The 25,665-nt window shown below is 33.7% G+C and overlaps 1 protein-coding gene across 4 annotated transcripts in view; it reads right to left on the reverse strand.

Moving 5' to 3' along the window:
- Positions 1-390: 390 nt before the first annotated feature.
- The window catches only part of LOC105487992 (protocadherin 11 X-linked), a 789,315-nt gene continuing 764,040 nt past the window's right edge, over positions 391-25,665 (reverse strand). For all 4 annotated transcript variants that reach the window (XM_011751645.2, XM_011751644.2, XM_011751643.2 and 1 more), the window contains one exon: positions 391-5,410. In XM_011751645.2, coding sequence (XP_011749947.2) covers positions 4,734-5,410 — 677 coding nt within the window. In that variant the 3' untranslated portion in view covers positions 391-4,733. The remainder of the gene's footprint in view (positions 5,411-25,665) is intronic.

Consider the following 25,665-nt stretch of genomic DNA (forward strand, 5'->3'; position numbering starts at 1 on the left):
TTTGTTCCGCAAATATTATCAACCATCTCCAGGAACTTATTTTTCACCTGGATCTCCTATGGTTGTACAGAGAAATCCTTAGGTAACTTTTACATTAAGTGAAGCAGTAGATCTAATCTAGAATAAATAAATATCACTTAAATTTTGTCTTGAAAGATGCTAAATAAATGCTCATAAACACTACAATAGTGTTCAGCCATTTTGAAAAGTGATTGAAATTATGTTCAAGTCAGAAATCATACTGAAGGAGCTACCAGAGTGAACAAAAATATGCAAACTCCGAAATGTACCACCGAAAAAGGGTCTTTTACTCTATACACATTTGAAAATCTATTTAAAATAAAGTGAATCCTTTGAGTTTTGAATTAACACACACAGTAGAAATGAATGTTTATTTCTCATAACTTTTATTAATATATATATTAATAAGAAAACATGCAATACAGAACCTGAAATAGAACGATTAATACCAGTTTGCTGCTGGATTACATACTGCCATCCTTGGCCATACAGTAGCCAACCTTCTTACTTCCAAAGCATGATTAGAACTGCTTTAGGATACTGTTCATTTTCAGATGCTGTATGATATCACAGAGGAGGAATTTTCCCACAATACAAACATAAATACATATTTCATAAAATTCTTAATATTTTAAGTAGGGATAGTATAAATTTCACACAGTTTACTCTTTAAAAAGTATCACTTACAATCACTAAACAATTGCCATCAATTTTTTTTTATTTGTGCACATACATTTTTCTGAATAGATTTTTTGTTACTGCTGCTGCTGTTGTCAACTTACACTGCTTTTAAAAATCACATTTACTAAAAGCACATGATGGTTAGTGTAAGAAAGCTACTGTGAAAGAATATTTTAAGGCCTCTGCATAAAATTGATCTGGTGTGGTAATTGGCACATAATATAGAAAGGTTTTTGTAGAAATACATTTCAGCTTCTCTTGCTCTCATGTTTTCCCGGCCAACTGGGCCAGTTGGAAACATTCAAGATAGTTACTAATGATCATGATAAAAAGTTTACCTAAACTAACTCTAAATTTGGTTTCAAAAAATATAAAAGAAGAAAGATAAGAAATAATAACTATAATAAAAAATATAAATCAGAAGAGTATAAATAAAAGTCTAAACAAGTAGATTTTCGTAAATGTATATTAGGAAGTATACACACCTTCAGTAATACCATGAAAAAGAAACAAACAAACAAACAAAAAACTAATGTTGAAATATACATGTGAGTAAAACTCCCTTAATTTTCTCAGGATTGAAAAGGATTTTTTTACGTGTGTGACATGATTACATTTTCAGAACTGAACAATTTGTGATTTGTTTAGTCAATTTTTTCCCATTTAATGACCGTGTGTGATAAATATTAGTTTTGGAAGGCAGAGGCTCTTTGTAACTGTTACCATTACACAATAGCACTAACCATTTAATGATCATTATTTTCTAACCAAATTTACATAATCAAAAATAAAATGTTAAGTAACTAAATAAGACTACACAAAATTACTCTCTAAATTTATTACATTGTAGATACCATATGTAAAAGCTAATTTTTAATACACTGGCACAATATTAGCTAAAACGAAGGTAAAGTTTAAGAAAAGAATGTGTATGCTCGTAGCATATAAGATACTTAGTATTTGAATACATACTCACAAGTGTGATATAGTAATACCATAGCTAGAAAATTAATCACAATCTAATTGAATATGGACACAAAATAGAATAACTACTTTGAATGTATTATTCTCATATAAGTCATTCAGTTTGAAGTTTTAATTTCAAATCAAACGAAATCCTTTTTAAAACAAACATTTTTTGATTGTTGGTTCAGTAAGACATTTTGCAGTTCTAGGACTACATATTCATACATCACAATAGCCACTTGTGTACTGTGTCAACCTATACCACTGTCTATTCAGCCACAGAAATAACTTGTAATGTGATGAAAAAGGTATCATCAGATCTGAAGCCCTAGAAGTTACAGGTTTCCAAGGCCAGACCTAGTGGAAGCTTAGAAAGAGATGGCATAGGGGAGAATAACTGGGCTCATACCCCTTGCCTCTTTGGCTACTCTCAGCCTGCTTCCATTCAAAGCCTCTCTGGTAAAAACCAAGAAGAGGGTGCCCAGTCATTTAATATTCTAAACACAGTCTAAGTCTGATTATAAAATCAGAGTTAGAAAGGGTAATAAAAGCGTATTGGTTCATTCCTATATCTATAGGAAAGGTGTCAAAAGTTCACAACACAAGTTTCCAGATATGAGGATTTAAGAACCTCCCTAGTAACTCAATAAATTCTACCATCAGAAGAAAAATCCCAAATATCCAACTTTGGGTCCTATTTGATATTTTTTAACATAGATAGTAACCATTAAGATGCCTGACAAGCTATTTAATAATCTTTCAGCCTCTTCTTTTTATTCTTTAAATGTGTGTATCTGTGTGTGTGTGTGCATGTATGTGTGTGTGTGCATGTATGTGTGTGTATAGATCGTAAGAAAACTAAAGGTCTGCAGAGAGAAAATGTGAAAATAATTAAAATACAAGAAAAAAATCTCACTCACATCATCTTTGCAGGTATTTGAGGCAAAAATATGTTCTAAAATCTACTGGAAGCACTGACTTTTGTCACTATTGGTTCTTTTCTTAATCTTCCCCAAGTTTAAGATTTTCAACATCAACAACAATAGCAAAAATATCAACACATTTGTATGATAATAATTTAATAAACTTCCAAATATCATCAGTCCTTCAGGATTCACGTACACCTGGAAAGCCAGTAGGCTCCAAAACCCTTGGAACATTAACACAAAGGATAAAATAAATTAATTAATTTTACTAATCAAACTCTGATAGTTAAAAGTTAAGAAGTTATTCTGCACACCCAATAAAATATGATTTAAGGAGCTTTACAATGGATGAGAATAATGTATATTCTGAAAACGCTACTTAATCTGCTGGACACATGAAAAGAAGCTTTCTCAACACTCAGTGGAAAACCGCACCAATGAAATTATGCAATTACCACAGTTTATGTTACAAAATTTACACACAGTTTCATCATAAATTAAATATCAAGTTACACGTTAGAAAAATCTATGTCTAATTTAATCAATGGGAGATATTGACTCCCCCACTCCCCGACCACCCCCGTTAAACATCAATTGTCTCTTGGTTTAGTGTTACACTGAAACAAGGTACTTTCTCAGTTTTGCTATGGAAGAAAATAAAGTTGATGGTGTTTCTGTAAATTTATAAAATGTGCACATAGAAGATAATGGCCAGTTAAGAGATAAAAGAAGGAAATAAAGAACAGACGAGAGAAGAAAACTAATGTTTTCTATGAATAATACTGTTTCTTTGCTTAGAAGAACATATTTTATTTCATATATGAGATTTTGATGGTTTTTGTTCTGTGCGTGTTTTTCAGGTATTTCTTGTTGAATAAGGCACAAGCAGTCATGTGCCTTATTTCTCCCTCTGCATTTTTCCTTAAAATTCTATGTTTGATGTAGATTTATAATTACATTTCTTGAAAAGTTCCTTCCTGATAGTCTTGTTGTTATTAGTGGTTTTCTTCGGTAAGTTGAGCTAGAATAACAAAAATCCCTTAGTCTTATAGATTTAGTATATGGTTTTATCTACAGTTATATGTATTTGTTATTTTTACTGAACACCCTTTGGTAACAGCCTATTGAGCTGTCAAATCAACATTTAAATCTTCCTGAGTTTCTCCACAAAATAGTAGTTTACCGTCAATATTGTAAGTGACTCGTGCTTTGAATGCATCCACCTCCTTTTAATTTTCTAGGCTGTTACATACAAATTCCCAGAAGTAAAGATCCAAGTAATAATGGGCTACAGGCTTAAAATGGCAGATACTGTTTTATTTCTGATGTACTTTACACTAAACTATTAAAGTAAAAAGAGGCCCTTTTTAGCAAATAGTTGCCTAATTTGGGCAGTTATTGCACTTCTGTGTCTCGAACTCTACTAAAGAGTAGAGAAATAGGTTGTAGATCTAGATCTGTACAGTTTATATATATTCCTTATTGAAAATGTATATACAAATTATATCAACAATATAGTACTGGAATAAAGTAGAAAACGTGAAAGCAGAGAGAGAGAGACACACAACAAGTGGTATTTACACTACCTACTGTGTATTTTGAGGGGAGACTCACTAACAACAACAACAACAACAAAATAAAACCTGAAAACAACAAACAAAAATCAAACAGAAAGCCCAAAAAAAGGCTAGAATATGTATACCTTTTACCATCATTTGAACAAAAGTTTAGATAAACTAAAGGTAAACTTAGAAAATAAGATATTTCTAGGCTTTCCATTTGCTACATACTGGTTCCACACAATCAGCATGGAAAAAAATCAGTAATATTGCACACGATGATAAAAATAACAAAAAATACTGTACATCAGAAATAGTACGCTCCGTCATGATAAGCCTTACTGTACAAGGGGATGCAAATTGTTAAATTCCTTTTCTTTTTAAATACACATTCTGAATTAAACAAATTGCAATTTTTTGGTTAACTTTTGACTAAGGGTCTAGCTCTAGACTTATTCTGGTATCTGTTTCTATTTACATAGCTATTTACAAATCTGATAATCAGAATACTCATTGAAATTGTATCTTAAATTTTGATTACATATGTCTTTTCTGAAAATTTGAAGTAATTATTTTAGCTTTACAAGGGATGTTCTTCCATAATGGGAGAATCACCTTTGGAGGGTCTGGCCTTTTGGCGTGGAGTGAAGGTTGTCAAAGGAATGACTTTAATTGAATCATCACTGGGATGAAGTCTCTCAGACATGGTGTAAAACTGAGATGTTGCACTACCTTGCACTCCCTGATCAACAGAGCATAGTCCATCAGCACCTTGCACCCAACCTTGCTGCAAACTGACTGATGATTGGGCCTGGCTGCGATGGAGGGCAGTAACCTGGGGCAGAGGAGAGCCGTGGCAGATTGCAGCAGCCTGTGCTAAAGGAGGGCTGTAGCAGAGGGCTGAGGCCTGTGCTGATGGTGGGCTGTGGCGAAGTGCAGTAGCCTGCGCTAGAGGAGGACTATGGTGGAGAGCAGAGATCTGTATTGGTGGAGGGCTATGGCATAATGCGATGGTCTGTGTCACTGGAGGGCTGTGGCAGAGAGCAATGGTCTGTGTCACTGGTGGGCTGTGGTGGTGAGTAGAGGCCTGTGACAGTGGTGGGCTGTGGCATAGAGCAGAGGCCTGTGCTTGCGAAGAGCTGGAATCATTCAGAGACGCTGGCATCCAGCAGGCATCAGAATGGCCATAGATGAGACACTCTTGAGTGCAGTTGTCGGAGGCCTCTTCCACAGTTGGTTGAACAGTTATTTCTGCAGCTGTTGGGGTGAGGAAACAAATAATAAAATTTATATTTCAAAGGCGTATTTTTATTAGCTACTTAAATGACATTGTGACAAAAAAAGGTAACAACCTATATACAAATGCATTACAGACTTCCATTATTTATAGAGTTGGTATTTTTAATTTGTCAATAATTCTTAGGGAAGTATAAATGACTTGGAGTGGGTGGATGAGGTCTCATTATCATAACTGGGATCCTTTGGCCTAGTATCCCAAATGTAGGTATTTTTTATTGTATCTGTGACCCTCAAGGAAACTATGATCATTCATCTATACATGCAAGTCAGCCGAAATATGGCTTCTAACTAGCACTGAGAGAGGACATAAAAGCAAAATGAATTGGAAAACAAATTATAAGAATATATAATGAATTAATTATAGCTAAAAATAGCTAAGAATAAATTACATACATTTGGAAATGTAGTTTATTGAACTCTAAGATATGCCTTAGTTTCAAGAATAAAATATAGTCAAAATTATTTCAAAGATAATTAATTTCTGTGCTCTTCATTTTCTGAAATCATCATAAAATAGAGGTTAGCAACATAATAAACTAGAGATCCAAGTACTTAGCTGTAAACTATAATAGTTTGTAATACTCTTTTTATGAAATTTCTGTATAGTCTTCAAATGTCAATAGATATCAAACATCAATAAAAATATTATACAAATTTTAGTAAAATAAAGATGGAGTTACTATATCTATATAAAGTTTACTTGAGAGCAAGAAATGCTATCCAGTATAAAGAAATACATTATATGACAATAAAAAGATCAATTCTCCAAGAAGACATATCAATCCTGTGTATATGCACCTTACAACAGTGCTTCAAAATACAAGAAGCAAAATAAACTAGAAATGAAAGGAGAAATAGATATATCCACAGTCATAATTGGAGACTACACTACTCCTTAGAACTTGATGGAAAAAATAGAAAATCAGTAAACACATAGAAGACTTGAGCAATATTATCAACCTACTAGATCAAAATTTATATTAGTAGAACTATTCAATTTTAGCAAGTTAGAAACAGGGGAATATCTTCAAATTGACATGCAGGTTCTACAAAAAGATAACAGCTGACATTATATTTAAAGGTTAAATATCGAATACTTTTCCCAAAAAATCACAAACAGAAAGGTTGACACCACTCCTATTTGACATAATATTGTAAGTTCTAGCCAATGAAATAAAGCAAGAAAAAGAAATGAAAGACATACCATTGAAAATAAACAACACTGTATCTATTCACAGACACATTTAGGTATACATGTAACAAAATGTGTGTGGTATCTGTGTGCTTAAAATTTAAAAAAATGATAAAAAATAAAGAAAATCTAAATAAATGGAGAGATATACCACGTTCATAGCTTGGAATACTCAATATTGTTATCATGTCAGTGGTCCCATAATTGATCTGTAAACTCAACATAATCTAAATAAAAAGGAAATCCTAGATGGATTTTCTGTTTTTGTAGATATCAACAAGCTGATGCTATAATTTATAGGGAAAGGTAAAGGAATTAGATTAGCCAACCAATTTTGATTAAAAAAAACCTACTTGTGGACTCACATGATCTGATTTCAAGATTTACTATAACATGTACCTAATCATTACAATGTAATATTAGCAAAATAATAAATACAAAATGATTAATAAAAATAGAATAATCAGTCCAGAAATAGATCCACAAAAATACAAAGTTATTTTCTACGAAGGTCTGAATTCAATGGCTAAAGTATAGACTTTTCAACAAGTGCCGATAGAATGATTATAGATTATAAACAGAAAATTAAAACTTGACCCACATCTTTAATCTTATAAAATAATTAACTTGGACTCAATCAAAAGTCTAAATGTAAAATGTAAAACTATACAACTTCTATTATAAAATATTGGAGAAAATCTTTGTGACTATGAGTTAGGTAGCATTCTTAACTACAACACTAAAAGCACAATTTATTTTTAAAAATATGCTAAGTTGAGCTTATTTGTAATTAAAAATATTTACTTTGCAAAAGGCAATGTGAATGAATGAAAAGGCAAGCCACAGACTGTGTAAAAATATTGGCAAATCACATTTCTGACAAGGGAGCTGTATATTTTAAAAAGGATGTAAACTAACAATAGATTTTTTTTTTCCAAGATGACTGATTGAATCCTTTTATCATGCCTCAATGACTTGGAAATAGCACAATAGTGCATAATGATCAACTTCGTGAGCTTTAATTCAAGAAGAAAAATGAGAATCCACCAGTACTGTGAAGGGTGCCCCAGGCGCCAGGGAGGGGGACATGGGCAAACAGTCCTTGTGATGGCATCCAGCTGATAAAAGTAAGTGAAGCCCCAGTACATGAGAGAGACAGAGAGCCTCCCTCTGTGACTCACCTTTCTACTGGGGATCTGAGCAACCCAAGAGGAGGGAGAATATTTTGTTCTTTAAAGTCCTGGTGCTAACTTGGGGAGAGGCTTGGAGACCTGTGAGGGAAAAACACCAGGAAAAACTACAGATATTTGCCCAGGCCAAGGACTGAGAGCAGAATGCCGTTTTTAATCCAGGCACATACAAAATCAGCCATTCCTTTGAGACCTAGCAGCATGGTCATGCAGGTATTTTAGTCTCAGGACAGAGATTGGAACACCTGCTCTGGAGCCGGGTACGGGCTTCCATAGCCAGAATTGTAGAAAGCCCCACAGCAGTAGGCACCAGAATTGTACGCTCCCCTGTTGAAGCCCTGGGGCAGGAGAAGAGCTGCTATAGCTGTGTTTTCTCCTGGGGGATGAGACTTTCATTCAAGGCCAGCTGGCAACCTGAAACTGACTTGCAAATGCCATTAATGGGTGCTGCAGCATGCTCCCCTGAGATTGTGGTATAGCAAGGCCCTCTCCGTTCCACCTCCATGCAGAAATCCAAGATTTGGAGCACCTACTTGCTTGAATCAGCAATCTGAGTTGCCCCACTCTTCATGGACATAAATTGTGGTATGGCAGGCACTTTTATTACTGATAATGGTGATTTTTTGCTTTCGTATTTTTTTTTTTTGGATCAGTCTAGCTGAGGGTATATCAATTTTATTAAATATTTCAAAAGATGAACATTTGGCTTGTTAATTTTCTTAAATATTTGTTTTCTTTATTGCTGAGAAATTCATAATTTCTTTATTCTTGCTTTGGGTTTATTTTGCACTTATTTTTCCAGCTTCTTAATGTAGAATCTTAGGACATTAATTTCAGATTTCCCCTCATCACTAATATAATTATTTAAAGTTTTAATATTTACTGTGGACACAGTTTTAGTTAGTTGCATCCCATAAATTTTGCTATATTTTATTATAATTCCATTTAAAATATTTTCTTACTTTTTTATTTCATTATTGTCTCATCAAAGTATACTGTTTAATTTCCAAATATTGTGATTTTTCTGAGATAGTTTATTGTTATTTATGTTTTAATGCCATTAACATAAATAAACATATTCTATGTGCTTTCAATTCATTTGAATTTAATAAGTTTTTTAATAACCCAGAAAATAATTGTAATAGTGCATTTTTATGCTGCTGATGAAGACATACCCAAGACTCAGTAATTTATAAAGAAAAAGAGATTTAATAAACTTACAGTTCCACATGGCTGGGGAGGCCTCACAATCATGGCAAAAAGTGAAAGGCAAGTCTTACACTGAAGCAGGCAAGAGAGAATGAGGGCCAACCAAAAGAGGTTTCCCCTTATAAAACCATCAGATCTTGTAAGACTTATTCACTACCGTGAGAACAGTATGGGGAAAACTGCCATCATGATTCAATGATCTCCAACTGAGTCCCTCCCATAACATGTGGGAATTATGGGAGATACAATTCAAGATGAGATTTGGTGGGAACACAGAGCCAAACCATATCATTCTGCCCCTGCCCCTCCCAAATTTCTTGTCCTCACATTTCAAAACCAATCATGCTTTCCCAGCAGTTCCCCAAAGTCTTAACTCATTTTAGCATTAACCTAAAAGTCCACAGTCCAAAGTCTCATCTCAGACAAGGCAAGTCCCTTCCACCTATGAGACAGTAAAATCAAAAGCAAGTTTGGAGGGTTTTCTTCTTATAAAACAAGTTTTTCTTGGTCTACAAAAAGACTTAGAAAGCCACACAATGATACTGGGGGATATCAACATCCCACTGACAGCATTAGGCAGATCTTCAAGACAGAAAACTAACAAAGAAATTCTGAACTTGAATTTGACACTTAACCAGTTGAACTTAATAAACAAGCACAGAATACTCTACCCAATATACGTGTATATACAAAATATACATTCTTCTCATCTGCACATTGAGCATCACTAAGGTTGACCACATCCTTGGCCATAAAGCAAGTCTCAATAAATTTTAAAAAAATTGAAATCATACAAACCATTGAAAAAATAAATAAGATTGACAGGCTACTAGCTAGATTAACAGAAGATCCAAATAAGCACTGTCACAATAGACAAAGGTGACATTACAACTTATCCCACAAGAATTCAGAAGATCCTCAGAAAATATAAACACCTCTGTGCACACAAAATAGAAAATTGAGAGGAAATAGAGAAATTGCTGGAAGCACACAATCGCCCAAGATTGAATCAGGAAGTGATTGAAACTGTGAACAGATCAATGCTGAGTTTTGAGACTGAATCAGTAACTTTAAAAACTACCAAACAAACAAACCAAAAACAAAACCCAGACCAGATGGATTAACAGCCAAATTGTACCAGACATCTAAAAAAGACATGTTACCAATGCTACTGAAACTATTTTTAAAAAAATTTGAGTAGTAGGGACTTCTCCCTAACTTCTTCTATGAGGCCAGCATCATCCTGATACCAAAACCTGGCAAAGACACAACAAAAATGAAAATTATAGGCCAATATCTCTGATTAACAAAGACACAAAAATTGTCAAAAAAAAAAAAAATACTAGGAAACTGAATCCAACAGCACTTCAAAACATTAATTAACCGTGATGACTGTGATCAAGTAGGCTTCATTCTTGGGATGCAAGGTTGGTTCAACATATGCAAATCAATAAATGTGATTCATGCATAAACAGAAGTAAATTTTTTAAAAAATGTGATCATCTCAATAGACACCGAAATGACTTTTGATAAAATCCAGCATCTCTTCATGATAAAAACTTTCACATGTTAGGCACTGAAGGAACACACCTTAAAGTAATAAGAGTCATCTATGACAAACCCACAGCCAACATCATACTAAACTAGCAAAAACTAGAAGCATTCTTTTGAAAACTAGAATAAGACAAGGATGTCCACCTTCAGCACTTCTATTCAACACAGTACTGGAAGTGCTAGACTGAGAAATCAGGAAAGATAAAGGATTAAAGACATCTAATTAGGAAAAGAATATGATAACCTATCTCTATTCATGGCCAGTAGGATTCAATATGTAGAAAACCCTAAAGAACACTGAAAGGCTCCTGGAACACAAAAGATTCAGCAAAGTTTCAGCATACAAAATCAATGTGCAAAAAGTAGTAGAATTTCTATACATTAATAATATTAAAGCTGAGTGCTGGATCAAGAATAGAATTTTATTTGCAATAGCCAAAAAAAAAAAAAAAAAAAAGCTAGGAATACATCTAACCAAGGCAGCAAGAGGTTTGTACAAGAAGAACTACAAAACGCTGCTAAAAGAAATCATAGATGACACAAACAAATGCAAAAGTATCCTATGCTCATGGATTAGAAGAATAAACATAAAAATGACCGTACTACCCAAAGCAAAATACAGATTCAACCCTCTTCCTATCAAACTACCGAAGTCATTTTTCCAGAATTTGGAAAAAAAAAAAACTGTTCTAAAATTTATATGGAACCATGAAATAAGCCAAATAGCCAAAGTAATCCTAAGCAAAAAGAACAAAGTTGGAGGCATTCCATTATCTGATTTCAAACTGTACTATAAGGCTACAGTAACAAAAAGAGGACGGTACTCATACAAAAGCAAACACATAGACCGATGAAACAGAAACAGAGAACCCAGAAATAAAGTTGCACACCTACAGCCATCTAATATTTGACAAAGTTGACAAAATTAAGCAGTGGGGAAAGCACTTTCTATTCAAGAAATTGTGCTGGGACAGTCTAGCCACATGTAGAAGAATGAAATTGGAACCCTACCTATCACCATATACAAAAATTAACCTAGGATGAATTAAAGATTTAAATATGAGACCAATAACTGTAAGAATTCTAGAAGGAACCATATGAAACACCATTCTGGACATCAGCCTTGGCAAAGAATTTATGACTAAATCCTTACAAGCAATTGCAACAAAAACAAAAATTGACAAATGGGACTTGATTAAACTAAAGAGCTTCTGCAAAGCAAAATAAGCTATCAATCAGGCAAACAGACAACCTATAGAATGGGAGAAAATATTCCCAAAGTATATATACATTCAGCAAAGGTCTACTATCTAGAATCTATAGAGAACTTAAACAAACAACATGCAAGAAACAAAAGCCTTCATTCAAAAGTGGGCAAAAAATATAAACAGACACTTCTCAAAAGAAGACATACAAGGGGTCAACAAACATATGAAAAAATATTCCTCATCACTCTTCACCAGATAAATGCAAATCAAAACCACAAGGAGAATCTATCTCACACCAGTCAGAATAGCTATTATTAAAAAGCCAAAAAACAACAGATGTTGACCAGGTTGTGGAGAAAAGAGAATTTTTATACACTGTTGGTGAGAATATAAATTAATTCAGCCTTTGTGGAGAGCATTTTGAAGATTTTTCAAAGAACACAAAACAGAATTACCATTCAACCCGGAAACTCTCATTACTGGGTATTATTTCCAAAAGAAAACAAATTATTCTACCAAAAAGACACATGCACTTGCATGTTGACACAGTACTATTCACAATAGCAAAGACATGGAGTCAACCTAGGTGTCCATCAATGGTGGATTAGATTTCTTATATATAGCACATGTATATCATAGGATATACGCAGTCTTTAAAAGAACAAACTATGTTATTTGCAGCAACATGGACGCAGCTGGTGGCTATTATCCTAAGCAAATTAACACGGGAACAGAAAGCCAAATATCACATGTTCTTCCTTATAAGTGGAAGCTAAACATTGTGTACTCATGGAAATAAAGACGGCAACAAAAGACACTGAAGAGTATTAGAAGGGAGAGAGTGGGGAGAAAGGGTTGAACAACTATGAATATGATGGGATTATTCATACCCAAAACCTCAGCATCACACAATATACCCAGGTAACAAATATGCACATATACCCCCAGAATCAAACATAATAGTTGAAATTTTAAAAACTAAAAAATAACAATAAGAAAATAAAGAACTCAATTTAAAAACTGGCAAAAGTTTTTAAATAGACTTCCTTGATAGTATAGACTATCAAGGAAGATATGAATATGTCAGATAAGCATATAATTAGAGGCTCAGCACAGTCAGATATTAAAGAAATGCAAATTTAAAATACAAAGAGATACTCTTCTATTTGAGTGGTTAAAAGAAAAACTAAAAATACCAAGTGCTGGTAAGTATTCTAAACATCTAGAATCTTCAATTAATGCTGCTGCTGACACAGAATGGCACAGGGAATTTAGATAACAGTTTGTCAACTTCCTATAAAGCTAAACATATACTTGAAAAACAAAAACAGATAAAAAACAGCAATCCCAGTCCTGCATATTGATGCAGAATATTTGAAAACTTATGTTATCATAGAAATTTATATGTGCAAGTTAAACAGCATTATTAATAATCACCAAAATGTAGAAATGACCCTTACTGTCTTTCAGCTGGTAAAAGAATGAACTGTGTCATAGCCATACACTGAAATACTACTCAACAATACAAACAAGCATATTGATTCTTAGAGCAACATGGATGAATCTCAGATGAATTTTGCTAAATGAAAGAAGCCATAATCAACAGTCTACATCGTGTATGGTTCCTATTATATAACATTCTGGAAATGGCAAGCTTACAGGGATGAAAAACATATAGGTGACTGTCAGGAGCTGGGAATTCAGGTAATGTTGACTAGCAGAGCAACACAAAGAAATTTTGGGAGTAATGAAAGTGTTCTCTATATGAAAATGGTGATGGATACATGATTGTATGCATTTGTCAAAACTGGTAGAACTACAGAACATGAGTGAATTTTATTGTATGCAAATATAAAAAACAGCAATGAGTGTTTCCAACTGCTGAGAAATTGTACTTTTTATAAATTATTTTTGCCTCCTTTATTCAATTCAGAATTATTTTTTCCAGAAAAATATTCTAATCAAATTAAATAGTATTGGAGCCAAATAATACATGCTTCTTTGTGGACTCACTGCTTGAAATATTTTTAATACAAAGTTATCAAATTCAAAATATAATTTTGAAAATAATGTGTGGAAATATTTAAAAACATAAGAATATCATACTTATTTACAGAAACTAAGGACAAAGTATAATACAAAGGTTTTCTAAGACATTTAGCCTCATACATTTTCTACCTTCACAAAGCTAGAAAAATGACAATGATTTTTGTTTAGGTGCATGGTATTAAGAGCAGAGCAGGAAGGAAGAATTTGGGTTTTTTTAGAGAAAGAAACTGTCCATATAATCATCACTTTTTTTTTTAACTTTGGATTGCAACTACTAGTTAATTTCAAATAACTTTATAAATGATTGGTATAATTTGTTTTCACACTTAGGTCTCCAGAAAAGAAAAAAAAAAAAAAAAAAACATTATCTTTTTCTTCTCTCCCAACATGTGTGCTTGCTGAGTGATAATGACAATTCAAATTTTTGTGTGTAATTTTAAAAACTAAAAATAGAGATTCAATTTCTTATAGAGTCCAGTGACTGTCATTATCCTATCATTCTTAGTACCAAAAAATAGGATGTAAAATAAGTTATAGTAAGACTAATAGCTCTTCATTAGATAACCATTTATCTTTCTTTATTTAGAGCTCACTTAAAATAAACGTGTCACTAGGAGATTAACGTTTAAAATGTTCTTATTTTTGCACAATTATATTTGAGAAATAGTTGGGAATATAGAGTTTTATATATTTCAGATAGTATTAAACCATAATCTCAGGCATGAAAATACGTGAACCCACATATAACTTTACTTTCAAACAAAATTTAATTTCCTGGTCGTCAGAAAAACAATTTATCCGGTAGCCTGAAATTTCACAAAAAATAATACATCATCGTTTCAACATCGAGCTTCTAGCCTATTTGTGATGAGGAAATTGATGCAAAGTCATTTTCACTGGAAAATGATATAATTTATAATTATTCCTTTTTAACAATTTTTTTGAGATATAGTTTATACGTTAAAATTCACCCATTTAACATGAGATATTCAGTGGTTTTTAGCATATTCACAGTATTGTGCAACCATCTCAATTCTGGACATCTTTATCACTTCAAAAAGAAACTATTAGCAGACACTGCCCATTTCCCGTCAAACCACAGAGCCCTAAGCAATCTCTAATCTACTTTCTGTCTCAATAGATTTGCCTGTACTGTACATATAATAGAAATGCAGTCCTTTATTCGGACAGTCAGGTAAGTGGTCTGTTGTATTTAGCATAATGTTTCTGAATTTCATTCATGTTGTACTATGTATCAGTACTTCAGTTCTTTTTTACTACCCAAGATTATCTTTTTTTTTTTTTTTTTTTTTTTTTTTTTTTGAGACGGAGTCTTGCTCTGTCGCCCAGGCTGAAGTGCAGTGGCCAGATCTCAGCTCACTGCAAGCTCCACCTCCCGGGCTTACGCCATTCTCCTGCCTCAGCCTCCCGAGTAGCTGGGACTACAGGAGCCCGCCACCTCGCCCGGCTAGTTTTTTGTATTTTTTAGTAGAGACAGGGTTTCACCGTGTTAGCCAGCATGGTCTCGATCTCCTGACCTCGTGATCCGCCCGTCTCGGCCTCCCAAAGTGCTGGGATTACAGGCTTGAGCCACCGTGCCCGGCCAAGATTATCTTTTATAAGGATATGCTACTTTTTATTTATCCATTCATCAGGTCATGGACATTTGGGTTGTTTTTGTCTTTTGGCTATCGTGAACAATGCTTTTATTAACATTTATGTAAAAGTCTGTGTGCTGGGTCATGCCAACTCTGTTTACCATTTGAGGAACTGCCAAATTGTTTTCCAAATTGGGTGCACTATTTTACATAAACATCAGAAATACATGAATGTTCCCATCTCCCTATGCACTTACCAGCATTGGTTATTATTTGTCTTTTTTATTACAGCAATCTCAGGAGTAAGAAGTGCTATCTCATTGTGATTTAGATTTGCATATCCCTAACTGCTAATGAAGTTAAATATTTTTTGATATACTTACTAGTCATTTGTTTTTATTCTTTGGAAATATATGCCTATTTGTATTTTTTACCCATTTAAAAATTATATCTTATGCATTACTATTGTTGGATTTTACAAGTTCTTTTTATGGTCTAAATATAAGACCCTTATAAGATATACAATTTACAAATATTTTCTCACATTCTGTGGTTTGTCTTTTCACTTTCTTGATCATATCCTTTGACGTACAAAAGTTTTGAAGTTGATGAGGTATAATGTATTGTTTTTGTTGTTGCTTGTACTTTTAGTGTCAGATCTAAGAAAACTTTGCTTAATGCGAAGTCATAAAGGTTTACTCCTGAGTTTTCTAATAGTTTTATAGTTTCTGTTCTCAGATTAAGGTCAATGATCATTTGGAGTGGTTATTTCTATGCATTTTGTAAGGAAGTATCTAAAAATTATCCTTTTGCATGTGGATATCTGGTAATCCCAGTGCCACTTGTGGAAAGACTCTTCTTTATTGACTTTAATTGGCTGAAAATCAATTGTCTGTAAATATGAGGGTTTATTTATGGACTGTTAGTTCTATTACATGCATATATATTTCCTTAGGTCAGTATCACACTAGCTTGATTGCTATTGGTTTGTGGAAAGTTTTAAAATTGAAAAGGCTTAGTTATCCAACTTTGTTCTTATTTTTCACAATTATTTTCGCTAATCTAGTTCTCTTAAATTCCCATGGTTTTAGGATTAGCGTCTTATTTCTGCAAAATTCAAGTTGAATTGTGTCAAATATGAAGATCAATTTGTGAGGGATTGTATCTTATAATATTGTCTTACAAATTAAGAACATGGGATGTCTTTTCACTTATTTAGATTGTTCATTTCTTTCACCAATAGTTTAGAATTTTTAAAGGATAAGACGTACCTTTGTTAAATTTATTTCTAAATATTTTATTTCATTTTATTCTACTGTAAATGAGATTTTCTTAATTTTTTAAGAAATGTTTAATGCTAAAATATAGAAATACACTCAACTTTTAATATATTGCTCTTATACCTTGAAGCACTGCTAAAGTATTAGTTTTAAAAAGTTTTTAATAGATTTCTTAAGATTTTCTGTATAATAAACTCATACCATCTTCAAATAGAGATAATTTTACGTTTTTCTTTACAATCTGGATGTTTTTGTATCTTTTTTTTTTTTTTTTTTTTTTTTTTTTTTGCCTAGTTACCTGTCGTAAAACATCCAGTACAATGTTTAATGTTTAATAGAAGAGGTAAGTATGGACATCCTATGTCTTGTTTCTGATCTTATGGGAAAAGCATTGAGTATTTCACCATTAAATGTTTTGTAATTTCTCTTGTTGTTTCTTCTTTAACCAATTTATTACTTAGGAAGATCTTGTTTAATTTCTATATACTTGTTAATTTTCCAAATTTCTTTTGTTATTCATTTCTAATTTTCTTTCCTTTTGATCAGAAGACATATTCTGGATGAGTTCAATCTTTTCAAATTATTGAGGCTTCTTTTATAGCCTACCATGTAGTCTATCCTGGAAAATCATGCCTGTGTACTTTCAGAGTCTATGTATTCTGCTCTTGTAGTTGGATACATGTCTGTTAGGTCTAGTTGGGCTAGAGTGCTGCTTGAGTCTTCTGTTTATTGATCTACTGCCTAGTTGTTCTATTATTGAAAAAGGAATTTAGAAATATCTGACTATTATTGAAGTGTCTATTTCTCTCTTCGATTCTGTCAAATTTGCTCCATGAATTTTGTGGCACTGGAGTTAAGTGCATATATGTTTGTAGTATTATTATTTTCTGATAGTTTGACCATTTTTTTATGATACAATGTTCCTCTTTATTTCTGGTAACATATTTTAAAGTCTTTTGTTGCCAGATATTAGTGTAGTCACTTCAGCTTTCTCATGATTCTTACTTACATAGTATAATGTTTTTCTGTAATTTTACATTCAGTGCATTTGTATCTTTGAATCTGGAGTGTGTGTACTGTAGGCATATATTCAGATCTTATTTTGTAGTCTATCTGACACTGTTCGCCATGTTTTAAGTTGTTTAATCTATTTACTTTGTTATTAATATCATGAACTGATATCCGCCATTTTTCTTTTTATTTTCTATAAGTTTCATGGTTTCCTCCTGTTTCTCCTTGCAGTTTTCTTTTGCATTAGGTGAATACATTCTAGTGTAATATTTTAATGCTTTTAATGATATTTTTCACAATACATGTGTGGGTACGTATATGTGTGTGTATGTGTGTATGAGTGTTATTCTCTTAGTGTCTAGTGCTTGAATCTTAATTTATCAGAGTTGCTTTTGACTTAATGTAAGTTAATTCCATGGGACATAGAGATATTACTCCTATATACCTGTATTTACTATTTACTTTTCTGTAACATATATATGTAAAAAATTCAATAGCTGCATTGCCATAATTATTTTTATTGAAGCTGATAACAGGGGAGTAGTACATAATTATAAATTATATTTTATTAACCTTCCTATTTTACAATTTTGTTCTTTTATTTCTTTTTCTGTGAATTCTAGTTATGATCTGGTATCATTTCTTACTCCAATGCTTTGCTTCTACCTATCTTTGTGCTAAAGTTGTAATTATGTGTTATTATTATATATGACATTTCTATATGTTATAGACTCAACAACAAAATTATATATAATTGTGTATATATAATTATATATGTATATATCTTATCTTATACAATTGTTTATATAGAGATCTATATGTATATATCTTGTTTTATACAAGGGTTTGCAAATTCATTAAGAGGAGAAAAAGAAAAAACATAATATTATACTGTCTTTTACATTTGCCTACATCATTCCTTTTACTGCCAATATTGTGTTTTTTAATGTGATTTCAAATTACTATCTTGAGTCTCTGACTTTCAGCCTGAAGAATTTCCTTTAGTATTTTGTGTAACATGAATATGCTAGCAATAAATTTTCTCAATATTTGTTTGTCTAGGAAGGTTTGTATTTCATTTCTGACAAATATTTTGCCGGATAAAAAACTATTTCTTACCTTTTTTTTCTTAACAACTCTTTGTTATTTCACTGCCTTCTTGCCTTCTGGTATCCACTGAAAGTCTTTTTTTTCCCTCCAAAATTTTCTCATTTTCTTTATCTTTCAGTATTTTTACTGAAATGTGTCTGTGTGGATCTCTGTGTTTATCAGACTTTATTAAGTTTATTGTGTATATATGGCTTTTATCAAATTAAGAAATTTAATAATATTATTTCTTCTAGTATTATTTCCACTCCTTTTTCTTCTTTCCTTCTGATACTCCCTTTCCTCATCATTGTTCTTTATTTCTTTTTTACTTCAATGAAGTAAATAGATTAAACAACAAAAAACAAGCCAAACATTGTCAGAGAGAATAAAAAATAAGATCTGAGTATATACCTTTTTCTTTGTTCTTTTTTTGTCTCTTTTTCTTTAGATTATATAATATCTATCAACCTAAATTCAAGTGTTCTGATTCATTCTTCTATTGGTTCAAATGCACTGTTGAATCAGTCTAGTAAATTTTACATATTGATTAGAGTACTTTTCACCTCCAGAGTTTCCATTTGGTATTTTTATGCTTTTTATTTCATTATTGATATTCGGTATTTGATAAAATATTGGCATTTTACCTTCCTTTACTTATTTAAGCAGAGTTTCTTTTAAATCTTTGAATATGATTATAATGGCTTCTTTGTAGTTATTATCTGTTAAATTTGACAACAGAGCTCTCTCACAGTTAGTTTTTGTTGCTTGCTTTTTTTCATGTATAGCTCACAGTATAACTCATAATTTTGTCACAGAATACCTCATAATTTTATCAAAAACTAGACATTTTAGATTATATATTGCATCTACTGTGAATACTGATACCCCTACCCTCTCTGGGACTTGATTTTGTTGTTGTTTATTTACTTGCTTTGTTACTTGGCTAGAATATTTGGCGAAGTCTATATCCCATTGAATGTGTTAATTCTGATGTCATGCATCAGAGGGTACGGCCTTAAGTATGGACATACACTGAGATGTCAGTATTTTAGCTAAGGTTTCTTTGACAGTCTCTTTCCCTGATTTTTCAGCTAAACTACCTGCTTCATTTGGTATCCATTCTCAGCCAGTTAGGCTCCACTCATTACTGGCTGATTGCTTGATTGTTTTTGGCAATGTCCTAAGGCATAAATTGCTCAGCAGTCTGATACAATTAAATTTGAGCCTCTTTGCAGGGGTAGTCTTTAAGGCAAGATTTGGATGTTGGTTCTGACCCAAGCAGGCTTTTTCTCTGCACATTTTCCTGGTTCTCTCTGCTAAACTTACAGCTAATCTACAGTCATTTAAATTTTAATGTAATTTTTATTAATTTTTTAGTTTAGTTTTTTTTTTTTTTTTTTTCTTCTCTCATGGAGATATCAACTTCTTCTTATTGCCTTATCAGCAAAATCTCCAGTTTTTGACAACTCCCTTAGCTTGAACTTCCCCATACTTTGCTCCAAATGAAGTCCCTTCTCTTGAGGACAGCTTTGGAGTTGTCTGTATTTATCATCCCCTGGGCCAAATATGTGTGTCACTGCTTTCAAGATAAAAATGAGAACAGTAGCCTGCTTCTTTTAAATGTATACCTCTGCTTTTTAGCAGAAAGGTGAAGTATCCTCTGGTCTTCTTAACGTGCCTAACCTAGCATGGAATTTCTACCCTATAAGTAAATTGGAGTATGGGCAACTAGGCACAGTGTTCTTAACCACTCTTGCGTATAACAGAGCTTCTGCAACACAGACCTATTAGAAATTAGAAATCCTGGAAGCCTGTGCCTCAGTGGAAGATACTTTAACCCTACACTTGGAGTTGGAGGGAAAAGGAGTTCTGCGTTTTTGAATGACCCTGGAAGGGATGAAGATTTTGTCACACTAAATTGTGTGGAGAGATATGGATTATGATTCAAATGCCACAGGCTCTCACTACTCTTGCAGAATATTATTAGATTTTCTAGAATAAGTGCTTCTCCATTTGCTGTTTGCTCTTAGGACAATCTCTTAAGTTGCTTCCAACCTTTGGCTGCTGTGAATAACGCAGCTATGAATATGGGTACTAATATCTGTTTGAATCTCTATTTCAACTACTTTTGAGTATACACCCGGAGTAGAATGGCTGGGTCATATGGTAATTTTATGTTTAATTTTCTTTTTTATGAATCACTATACCATTTTCCTTAGTAGCTGCACCATTTTACATTCCCATCAGCAATGTATTAGTGTTTTAATTCTTTCACATCATTGTTCTTTCTTTCATCTCCTGAGACTTATTCACTCTCACAAGAAAAGCATGGGAAAAACCCACCCTCATGATTCAATTACCCCTCACTGGTTCCCTCCCACAACACGTGGAGATTATGGGAGCTTCAATTCAAGATGAAATTTGAGTGGGGACACAGGCAAACCATATCATTCTGCCCCTGGCAACTCCCAAATCTCATGTCCTCACATTTCAAAACAAATCAGGCCTTCCCAACAGTTCCCTGAATTCTTAATTCAGCAATAACTCAAAAGTTCACAGTCCAAAGTCTCATCTGAGACAAGGCAACTCCCTTCCACCTATGAGCCTGTAAAATCAAAAGCAAGTTAGTTACTTCCTAGATACAATGGGGATACAGGCAATGGGTAAATATGCCCATTCCAAATGGGAGAAATTGGCCCAAACAAAGGGAGACTACAGGCCTCATGAAAGTGTGAAATCCAGCGAGGTGGTCAAATATTAAAGCTCCAGAATGATCTCCTTTGACTGCATATTTCACATCCAGGTCACACTGATGCAAAAGGTGGGTTCTCATGGTCTTGGGCAGCTCTGCCCCTGTGGCTTTGCAGAGTACAGCCTCACTCCTGGCTGCTTTCACAGGCTGTCATTGAGTATCTGTGGCTTTTTCAGGTGCATGGTGCAAGCTGTCATTGAATCTACCATTCTGGGGTCTGGAGGATGATGGCTCTTTTATCATAACTCCACTAGGCAGTGCCTCAGTGGGGATTCTGTGTGGGGACTCTCACGCCACATTTCCCTTCTGCACTGTCCTAGCAGAGGTTCTCCATGAGGACTCTGCTCCTGCAGCACACCTCTGTCTGGACACCCAGGAATTTCCATACATCCTCTGAAATTTAGGTGGAGGTTCCCAATTCATGACTTCTGTGCACCCACAGGCCCAACACCACATGTAAGACACCAACGTGTGGGGCTTGAACCCTCTGAAGCAATGGCTTGAGGTGTACATTGGCCCTCTTTAGCCATGGCTGTTGTGCAGGGCACCAAGTCCCAAGACTGCACAAAGCAGCAAAGCCCTGGGCCTGGCCCACAAAACAATTTTTTCCTCCTAGACTCCCCAGCTTGTGACTGTAGGTGCTGCCATGAGGACCTCTGACATGTCCTGGAGAAATTCTTCCTATTGTTTGTGTGATTAATATTTGACTTCTCAATACTTAGGAAATTTTCCCCAGCCAGCTATAAATTTTTCCTCAGAAAATGGGTTTTTCTTTTCTATTACATCATCAGGCTGCAAATTTTCCAAACTTTTATGCTCTGCTCCCGTTTTAAACATAAGTTCCAACTTCAAACCATTTCTTTGTGAATGAATAAAACTGAATGCATTTAAGAGCACCTAAGTTACCTCTTGAATGTTTACTGCTTAGAAATTTATTCTGCCAGATACCCTAACTCATCTCTCTCATGTTCAAAGTTCCACAGATATCTAGGGCAGGGGAAAAATGCTACCAGTCTGTTTGCTAAGGCATAGCAATAATCACCTTTGCTCCAGTTCTCAGTAACTTCCTCATCCATTTCTGGGACCACCTCAGCCTGAACTTTTTGGTCAACACCATTCAACAAGTCTCTAGGAACGTCCAAACTTTCCCACATCTTCCTGTCTTCTGAGCCCTACAAACTGTTCCAATCTCTGCCTGCTACCCAGTTCCAAAGTCACTTCCACATTTTTGGGTATCTTAATAACAGTGCCCCAATCCTGGTACCAATTTGCTGTATTAGTCCATTTTCTTACTGCTATGAAGAAATACCCAAAACTGGGTAATTTAAAAAGAAAAAGAAGTTTAATGAACTCACAGTTCCACATGGCTGGAAAGGCCTCACAATCATGGCAGGAGAAAAAAGGCATGTCTTACATGGAGGCAGGCAAGAGAGCATGTGCCGGGGAACTGCCCTTTAGAAAACCATCAGATCTCTTGGGACTCATTTACTACAATGAAAACAGCACAAGAAAAACCTGCCACCAAGATTTAATTATCTCCACTGCATCCCTCTCACAACACATGGGGATTATGGGAGCTACAATTCAAGATGATACTTGGGTGTGGATGCAGCCAAGCCATATCAGGGCACATAAGGTGTTTTGATACAAGCATGCAAAGTGTAATAATCACATCATGAAATATGGGTCATCCATCCCCTCAAACATTTATCTTTCATGTTATAAACAATCTAATTACATTATTTTAGTTATTTTTAAATGTACAGTTAAATTATTATTGACTATAGTCATCCTGTTGCACTATCAAATATTAGGCATTATCCATTTATTCTAACTACTTTTTTGGAATGATTAACCATCCCTGCCACCCACTCACTTTCTCTACTATGCTTCCCAGCCTCTGGTAATCATATCTCACACTCTATCTCCATGAGTTAACTTGTTGTAATTTTTAGATCCCACAAATAATTGAGAACATGCAATGCTGATCTTACTGTGCCTGGCTTATTTCACTTAATATGATAACCTCCAGTTCTATCCATGTCGTTGCAAATGACTCATTTTTTATATGAATGAATAGAACTACATTGCGTATACATTTTATATTTTCTTTATCCATTTATCTGTTGAGGAACACCTAAGTTGTTTCCAAATCTTGTCTATTGTGAAGAGAGTTGTCATAAATGGGGTGGAGATATACAATTTCTGTACTTTGGGGTATATACCAAGAAGTAGAATTGTTGAATCATATAGTAACTCTATTTTTAGTTTTGCGAGGACCCTCTGAACCGTTCTCTTTAGTAGTTGTACTAATTTACATTCCCACAAATAGTGTATGAGGGTTCCCTTTTCTCCACACCCTCTCCGGCTTTTGTTATTGCCTGTCTTTTAGATAAAAGCCATTTTAACTGGGGTGAGATGATATCTCATTGTAGTTTTTATTTGCATTTATCTGATAATCAATGATATTGTGCACCCTTTCATACACCTGTTTGCCATTTGTATGTCATCTTTTGAGAAATGTATATTCACATTTTGTGTCCATTTTTTAATTAAATTTTTTGATTAAATTATTAAGTTTTTTTTTTTTTTTCAATACAGTTGTTTGAGCTCCTTAAATGTTTTGGTTGTTAAAACCTTGTCTGGGGGCGGGGGTGGTAATTTGCAAATATTTTCTTCCATTCTGTGGGTTGTCTCTTCACTTTGTTGATTGTTTTATTTGCTGTGCAGAAGCTTCTTAACTGGATATGACTCCATTTGTACATTTTTGCTTTGTTGCCTGTTCTTGTGGGGTATTACAGAAGAAAACTTTGCCCAGATTGATGTTGAGCGGTTTTCAAGTGTTTCCTTTTAATAGTTTTCTTTTAATGGTTTCACAGTTTGAGGTCTTAGATTTAAGTCTTTAATCCATTTAGATTTAATTTTTGTATATGGTGAGAGATAGGGATCTAGTCTCATTCTTCTGCATCTGAATATCCAGTTTTCCCAGCACTATTTATTGAAGAGACTGTCTTTTCCCCAGTGTATGTTCTCAGCATTTTTGGAGAAAATGAGTTCACTGCAGGTGTTTGGATTTGTTTGTAGGTTCTTGATTCTGTTCCTTTCGTCTATGTGTCTGTTTTTATGTCAGGTTTATGGTGTTTGGTTACTATAGCTCTGTAACATAATTTGAAGCCGAGTAATATAATTCCTCCAGTGTTGTTCTTTTTGCCTAAGATAACTTTGGCTATTCTGGGTCTTTTGTGGTCCCACATGAATTTAGGATTGTTTTTTCTATTGCTATAAAGAATGCCACTGGTATTTTGATAGGGATTATATTAAATCTGTAGTAGCTTTGTGTAATATGGACATTTAAAAATTATTAATTTCCTAATTCATGAACATGGAATATTTTACCTTTTTTGGTGTCCTCTGAAATTTTTTCCATCAGTGTTTTATAGTTTTTTATCATAGCGATCTTTTACTTCTTTGGTTATGTCAATTCCTAGGTATCTAGTTTTATGTGTGGCTATTATTAATTTGACTACTTTTTAATTTCTATTTCAGTTTGTTCACTGTTGGGATATAGAAATGCTACTGAGTATTGTATTTTTATTTCATATCATGCAAGTTTACTAATTTCTTTTATCAGTTCTAATAGTTTTTTTGCACTCTTTAATTCTTTCCCAATATAGAATTATGTCATCACCAAAAAAAGATAATTTGACTTCTTCCTTTCCAATTTAAATGTATTTTATATATTTATCTTAGCTGATTGCTCTAGATAGGAATTCCAGTATTATATTGAATAACAGTGGTGAAAATGGGCATCCTTGTCATGTTCCAAATCTTAGAGGAAAAGCTTTTATTATTTTACTATTCAGTGTGATACTAGCTGTGGGTCTGTCACATATGGCTTTTATTATGTTGTAGTATGTTCTGTTTTTCAGAGTTTTTCTCATTAAGGGGTATTGAATGTTATTATTTTGGCTTCCATTGAAATAATCATAGTTTTTTTTCTTTCATTCTGTTGATATGATTGATTTGTTTATGCTGAACCATCCTTGTGTAATAGGAATAAAGACTTATTGGTCGTAAGAAA

Source organism: Macaca nemestrina, chromosome X (assembly GCF_043159975.1).
Source record: "Macaca nemestrina isolate mMacNem1 chromosome X, mMacNem.hap1, whole genome shotgun sequence".
Classification (NCBI taxonomy): domain Eukaryota; kingdom Metazoa; phylum Chordata; class Mammalia; order Primates; family Cercopithecidae; genus Macaca; species Macaca nemestrina.